General features: G+C 32.2%; 1 protein-coding gene across 4 annotated transcripts in view; it reads left to right on the plus strand.

Annotated features, from left to right (window-relative positions):
- PIK3C2A (phosphatidylinositol-4-phosphate 3-kinase catalytic subunit type 2 alpha) overlaps positions 1-8,139 on the plus strand; it is an 87,402-nt gene that overhangs the window by 65,345 nt on the left and 13,918 nt on the right. For all 4 annotated transcript variants that reach the window (XM_015589616.2, XM_006904735.3, XM_006904736.3 and 1 more), the window contains 4 exons: positions 644-748; positions 1,925-2,017; positions 3,222-3,351; positions 6,734-6,870. In XM_015589616.2, the coding sequence (XP_015445102.1) occupies positions 644-748; positions 1,925-2,017; positions 3,222-3,351; positions 6,734-6,870 (465 nt within the window). The remainder of the gene's footprint in view (positions 1-643; positions 749-1,924; positions 2,018-3,221; positions 3,352-6,733; positions 6,871-8,139) is intronic.

Here is an 8,139-nt window from a genome sequence, read left to right on the forward strand (position 1 = left end):
GGAGAATTCATGTCAGTACATTTAGTTACCCTTCATGTTTCTTAATGGGTACATAATATTACAAGGTATTGTAGTGTAAGATATGAACCATTACCTCTATGTAGGTTGTTCACATATTTTTCTTATCCCAAACAGTTTTTCAGTGAACTTTATAAGTTTTTGCCCTTTTGCCAGTATTTCCTTATAGAGTATTTCTACAGGTGAAGTAGCTGAGTTAAGAGCCATGTATATTTTTAGTTATAGTAGTTTCTCTTAGATTACTCTACCAAAAAAATGCCTGTATACACCTTCGTTCCCACCAACAGATTATGAAATATCTGTTTCCCACCCTATTGCCAGTTCTGGATATTATCTTAAAATTTTCATCTGTTAATTTTGCTCTCATTTCTGTTTAATTTCTATTTCTTTGTTAGTGAGTTTTATTTAATATGTTAAATATGAATATGTGTACTTATCCTCCTACGTTTATAGCCTTTGCCTGTCCTAATTTTATTTTTATAGTAAAAACTAACTCTCTGTGGCAATAACTCTTTTTGACAATTGGGTGTTTTAAAAATGGGGTCCACATCATAATTTTATTGTCTTAAAAATAGGTCTTCATTTTCATTATGTATTATGAAAATGTATTAATCTCTTTTTCTAGGTTGTCCTCCAAAGGAGTATGGAACGAGTACAGTCTTTTTTTCTAAGAAATAAATGTCGCCTGCCTCTCAATCCAAGTCTTGTGGCAAAAGAATTAAATATTAAGGTGACACATAAAATACTTATAAGTTCATATTACATTTCAAAGTAATGTGTAGGAAGAAGGCAAATGGGCAGGTATGCTTAAGGCAAATGAGGATAAAACCTGCATAGGTTGGTTATAAGTATTTGTGGATGTCTCCATAAGGTCCATATTTGTCTCAGTATATTTTTACCTAATCACCATTCCTGAAAGAATAAACAGTATAAAATTATTTACTACCTCAAATTAAACTATTTTTTTTTTACCGTGGTATAATAGCTACATAAGAAGCATATGTTGTAATTTCAGTGATAAAACTGTTCAACTAACAGACATTGTTTCTCCTTCCTTTGGCCAGATAGACTCTTCCAGGTTTATAGTACTTTTTAAAGCTATAGAAAAGTAGTTGAATAATCATCAAAATTGAGTAATTTTATTTTGAAGTGGGCTAATCATACAAATAGTGGATTTTCTCTACCATAAGTTCAGCAAAGCAGCTAATTAATTCATCCATTAGTGTCAGATTTTAAAAGGCCAGGGTACAACTATCTATGGAGTTTGAGATTTGAATTTTTTTTTTTTAAGCTGAATTTGGCTACTCTTCATTGAAATTTAACAATGGGTACCTGACTTGTATAATTATGTCATTTAGGGGCAGGGTGATTATCTTTTTTTCCCCTTCAGTTTTGTTTGTTATTTACCTTTAAATTGGTCTGATTGTCTTAAATTAGTTTTTTAACCAGTTTTATTTTAAAATAAGATTTCATCTTTGCTAATGAAATTGTTCGATTCAATGTCACTATGTGATTCTATGGCTAATTATTAATTATAATAGTACCATAAATAGAAGAAATAGAGATCTCATCCCAGATTACACTGATTTAGAAGATAAGAATATACAAAATTTTGTGCTCTGTCGAAGGTCAAATTTTGAATAGTTTTGTCTCAAATCTTTAAGGTTTTGCTTCTCTGCCTAGAAAGTAGTAGATGATATATTACGCATATATGTTATGTTTAAGTTTTAAAAAACATTTTTATATACCTCTTATCTGACAGATAATCTAAAAAGAAGTTCACATGTGTTTTATTTGCCATAATTCAGAGGAACAAATGAGAGGAGAAATGCGTAGGACAGAAAAACCTTAAACACATTTTTATTCCAGTGTTATCTTTCTAATACTTAATATGTTATATTCGTAGTCATGTTCCTTCTTCAGTTCTAATGCTGTGCCCCTAAAAGTCACAATGGTGAATGCTGATCCAATGGGTGAAGAAATTAATGTCATGTTTAAGGTGAGCAAAATAAGGTTACTTTGTTTTTAAATGAAAATTTAAAAATTCTTTTCTCACATTCCTTTTCCAAAAGTACGTTTGTTTATTTAATATTAAATTGAATCATTATGTGAAAGGTTATCACTGACATAAACTGTTCCCAAACTGGTAATAGGATAAATACAACTCTGGGCTAGAGCTGCTGCCATGCTGGTCCGGCACGTCATAACTCCAGGCAGTGCCTCTCACACAGACTGTGATGCGAATGGTGCCCCCTAGAGTTGTGTAGCGCACAACTGCAAAACCATGAGCAATGGCGCTGGTTTTTAGAAACATACTGACTTAACTGTGGGAAGTAGCAGGAGTGGAGTACTGCAGAGTAATCTGTTATCAGTCACAGTTCTGTGCATTGTGACCACATATTTTGAATGAAGAATGGAGAGTTTTAGTTAATGAGTTTGATTAGTGGAGGTTCATAAGGATAGCTTCTCTTGAACAACCTTTGATATACATAGCAACTTTCTGTATACTCGGATTTGGTTTTAGACTCTTATTTTACTGATGTATTTGCCTTTTCCTAAAACAGTATCATCTGTTTGAATACAAACATTTTATACATTGTTTTAATATTTGTTAAGGTAAATGTCCCTTTTATTTTTTTCATAATTTTCTTGTAGTCTCAAAAATGTATTCATTATGTATTTTTAAGTTATTTTATTTAATTTAAAGAAAATGAAAACTTGATGTGATTCCAGTTAGAATTAATTTATTTTGGGATGGTTAACTTTTTTATTTAAAGCAAACTTTATTTTGAGATAATTGTAGATTCATAGTTTATTATAAGTAATTACACAGAGATCCCATGTCCCCTTTACCCAGTTTCCCCCAATGGTGAGATCTTACAAAGCTATTGTACAATATCACAATCAGGATATTGGCATTGATACGTCAAGATATGGAATATTTTGATCATCACAAAGATTCCCCCCATTTATCCTTTTAAAAAATTTAATATAATTCATATACCATAAAACCCAGCCTTTTAAAGTGTATAGTTCAGGAAACTGAGAAAAAAAGAGGTTAGAATACTGTAGAAAAATTAAAAGACAGTTCTGTTAATGTCATTTTTCATTTTTTTCACTGTTTCCCCCTCCTTCCTATATAGTATGTAATCTATTAAGTTTTTAGAAAAGTATAAGTTTAATTTTGTTTCCTTGATTTCAAGGTTGGTGAAGATCTTCGGCAAGATATGTTAGCTTTACAGATGATAAAAATTATGGACAAGATCTGGCTTAAAGAAGGACTAGATCTGAGGATGGTAATTTTCAAATGTCTTTCAACTGGCAGAGATCGAGGTAAATCTGTAAGCTGTGTCTTGGTCCCTTTTTTTTTGTGCTTGTGAACTTAGCTCAGGGTGTACCTGCCCTATGGGTCCTGATGCTGGTACACTATGATCTCAGTTGTTTCATATTTTTTTTAGTGTTGCTTTATTGATTCTTTTACTCACAATTAAATAACTCAGTGAGTAGTTCTAATAAGTGCTTTGCAGTAACCAGTGGTATCCATTAATTGACCCGCGAGAACTTTATGGTCTTTAGCTTTTGACTTAATATTAAAGCCATCTTTAAGTTGAAACAACTTTGATTTCATTTTTGCAAAATAAAATAATGTTTACAAAGTTTTTTTCTGCCAGGAACAAACTTCACTCATTATTTATTGAATAAGTTTTTTTCCTCACCACGTATTTTAAGTGTGAATAATAATAGTACTACACTCATAGAAATACTGATAATTAAATGAGATAATGAATGTAAAACACCTCAGTATCTGATACATATTAGGTGCTCAGTAAATCACAACCATTACCATTATTCTTATTCAACAAATGTTGGTTGCATATCTAGCATCCGCAAGATGCTACTAACATGTAGTCCTTGTATTTTTGAGGGAAGCAATTGAAGACATACGCAAGTAATTAGAACATGCTTTAGTAAGCTAACAGCTCTAAGAATTACAAAGGCAATGCTCTGAGGGTTTAAAAGAAAGAAAGATCACCCACATTTGGTAGAAATAAGAAATGCTTTACAGATTCTAATCATTATCTTGTCTAATCATCCTTCTAATATTCGCCATTCAGTTTGTGCTTAACTGCCTATAGTGAGCTACTTCAAGGTAGTTCACTCTGTCCTGGATAGTTCTGATAGCTGTAGAGTTCTTTCTTGTATTTCAGACGAATGGGAACTGACTCCTGGTGTCTTCTAATCATCAGTTCCAGTTCTGTTCATAGACTATCATATAATTAAGTCAGATTCTTCATGATGACCAATATTATGGCGTCAGATCCTGAGTTCCATATTCTTCCGTGATTTGTCATATGTGATTTTAAATTACCTTATCAGCTAATTGTTTTTATTGTAAAGGGCTCAAGTGATTCCTAATCTCTAAGAATGTACCTGGGTTTTATAGAATGCAGAAGGGTGGGCAAAGAGTCACACATATGGAGCTTATTAACAAATAAAACCATCATGCTAGCTCCTGCTAAATCATGTCTTGGCCATTCTGTACATGTACATTTTGAATCTTAGACCCAAGTGTAGGACCATAACTATTAACTTTCTTGTTATATTTGAGCCATTACTTTTCAGCCTATTGGTTTCTTTTTAAAGTCTGAGTTTTGTTAGCCATTGTCAAACCTCTTAGTTTGTGTCTTGAACCAATTTGAAGAACATACATTCTGTAGCTTCTGCTAAGTCATTGAAAAAATATATTTACTAAGAAAGGGCCAAGCACCAACCTTTTTGGCATGTCACTAGAGATCTTCCTTCAGGTGATTGTTAAATCTTTGGGTATCATATTTTACTTTGTTACTCATCTACTTCACTGCGTTATCAACCATTCCACATTTCTCCACTTTATCCACCAAGGCAAATTGAGAGCCTTATCACCTTTATTCCTTCAGGTTAGGATGTACAAACTTTATCTTCTCAAAAAGGAAATTTGGTCAAGAATTCTTGCTGGTTGTTTTTCATATAAGTCTTGTAAGATGAACGTTTTATCAAGTAAGATTCCTTTACAATAGTCTACTATCTCATTAGATTAATTTTTCTGTCACACACTTATTTCATATAGTTGAACATCTTTTTCTTCTTATGGAATCACATGTAACTTTGGAGGCAGTCAAATCGCTCTTGTTTTTTATGTTGTTTCTAACTAATGATCAAGTACTTATTTTGTGTCTCGTCCTGTGCTCAGCTTTTTACTTGTGTTATCTTGCCGTATCCTTATTTTTCCAATGAAGAAATCACATCCATATCCTCTGAAGTTTTTAACAGACACCTCAGTCTATAATAATCCCTCCCTTCTCCAGACTTAGCAGACTTTAATACTCACCAGATATTTACTGCACGGTTTGTGTCTTTCCTGCTAGATTGATTTTAAGTTCTCTCAGGTTAGGGACCATATCTTATTCATAGATAGTAGTACTTTGTATATCTTATGAACTTTGGTCCACTGTTTTATACATGGTAATTTGTACATATGTATATTTATAAAATTAGAAATTTATATGTATATTAACAATTTGATTAAACATAGTTATAGAATCAAGATGCAGGTACTCATTGAAATGTTGTCACTGTGAACTATAAACTAGATGATATAAGCAAGACAACATAAAAATTCCAAATGAATTCATTCTGCCATATTTGACCAGACTACTTGGATTATAACCTGGCCCTGCATACTTTGTTTTGGGGTGGCCTAGAGGTCTTGGCCTACTTAGTTTCTTCCAGTCCTTTGTCCAAAGCAGGTCTCTGTATGCATATCTTATTTTAATGCCAATGCATCGCCTTAATTTTTTAAATATATAAAACTAAATTTTAAATTATATAAATAATATATGCAACACAGTAAAATATCCATATACCATGTAATAGAATAAATTAAAAAATAAGTCTTTCTCTCACCTCTATCCTCAGTCCTAGGCATGCTACTCCTATACAACCACTTATATGACCTTATATAGCCTTCTGGGAATATTTTGTGTATATTCTAATATAATAGTCTTTCTTTTAAACATAGTTCTCCATCTGAATTTTATCTTTAAAAATATATTTTTGAGATATTTCTACATAAGCACATAGAGCTCTGCCTCGTTGTATTTCATTGTGTAGATGTCCCGTAATTTACTTGTTTGATACTTCTTTTAAAGGAATTATAGAGAAAACAAAAAAATGGGTTATCCAGCCAGGCATTTACATTTCAATTAGGAAGATAAAACACTTGAGACAGTAAGCAAGTTGCAAGGCAATCCTAATCTGTTCTTCCTTTTGAAAGAGCTTAATGTGTTCAGAAACACTGTTACCGTGCCCAAATACATGATTAGAGACAGTTTTTTTGTGCGTGTGTGAAGTAGGACAGCATGTATCTTAAAAGTAATTTTATTAAAGATGTCAGTATCATCTAGTTTATAATTAAAATTGTTATTCTTTGGATGGGGGTAGCATACATACAGACTATAGAGTCTCAAATAGTTAAAGTTAACTTTTACATTGTGGATCTTCTGAAAATAAAAAATAACTTTGATTGCTGGTGTTTTCTAGCATGGGCTGCCAGACATATATATATATTTTAATACTTGCCAGCTGATGTCTTATGTCAAAGATTGAAAGCTAGAAATTTTTTAAAGGCTTACTTATGGAAGACATTTTCACACAGCTTAATGTTTTGTTATTAAAGGCATGGTGGAGCTAGTTCCTGCTTCAGATACTCTCAGGAAAATCCAAGTGGAATATGGTGTGACAGGATCCTTTAAAGATAAACCACTTGCAGAGTGGCTGAGGAAATACAATCCCTCTGAAGAGGAATATGAAAAGGTGATTAGCATATCTCCTTATTCTAAATAACTTTGTCAAAATGATTTATGTATTATGTAGTTCTTAACTGCTTTTATTTTCCACCTCTGATAATCAGCCATTTAGTCTTAAGTCATGAAAACATCTTTCTCTAAAAAAAAAAGAATATAAAAAAAATGCATTTAATGGCAGGAATTTGAGTGAAACCAATGCTAAATTACCCAGAAAACTTTCCAAACATGTATTTAGAGGCCAGAAAAACAGAGGTATTTATATAACCCATAATGTTATATTTCAGAAAAGTCTTGGAAAAAGTTATGGAAATAAGTAAGAGTGTCTGCATCATGTGGTAGTTAAGAGCAAGATTATGCGCCAGACTCTCTGGGCTTGATTTCAGGTCCTAAGTCACTCTCCAGCTATAGAGCCTCAGGCAAATTATTTAACCTCTTTGTGTTTCAATGATCTTTGCTATAAAATGTTATAGTATATATTATGGTATCATAATGTATATTATGGCTGTAAAAAAATGATAGTATAAAGTTATCGTGAGAATTAAATGAATTAATATGTATGAAGTGCTACATAGAGTAAATTATATAATTAATAGCTGTTACTATGAGAGGCATCATATTTTTTTTGTTTTGTTTTATATTGAATTACATAAGAGGAAAGGGAAATCTCTTAGGACAGAGGTTTCTAATGATCCTAAATTGGCCTAAGGAAGACCCAAGAACACTTTGAATAGTGATGTAAAAAGATCCCAGTTTTAATGTCATTTGCCTAGTTTATGTCAGATCATTAATGTATCACATTTGCAGATAGATATGTAAAAATGCTATCTGTTGACCTAAGAAAATAGACGAATTTTGTCTTTTGTTGATCTTTTAAAATGTTTAAGAAACACTTTCTTTCTTACTTTGTGGTTTGGGGAAAGCAGTGCAGCAGAAGCCGATACTTGTTAATAGTAATGTTGGCTCTTTTGTGATTTGGGATAAGTTGTTTGACACAAAATAATGGTCAAGTAACATACATCGAAGTCTTTTATGCATTTGGCTCTTATGTGCTTTGCTAAGTAAGGAGAAATATAACACAGTGGATTCACATTGCCTGGGTTTGAATCTTGGCTCTGCCACTTAACAATTATGTGATCTTAGGCAAATAACCTCTCTGTGTTTTAGTCTCATATGTAAAATGGCAATAATAATAGTACCTACGTCATTGGTTTGTTGTAAGATTTTAAATGGGTTACCATATACATATATACATATACATAATCACACATGTACCATG

This window comes from Pteropus alecto, unplaced genomic scaffold (assembly GCF_000325575.1).
Source record: "Pteropus alecto unplaced genomic scaffold, ASM32557v1 scaffold120, whole genome shotgun sequence".
Taxonomy (NCBI): Eukaryota; Metazoa; Chordata; class Mammalia; order Chiroptera; family Pteropodidae; genus Pteropus; species Pteropus alecto.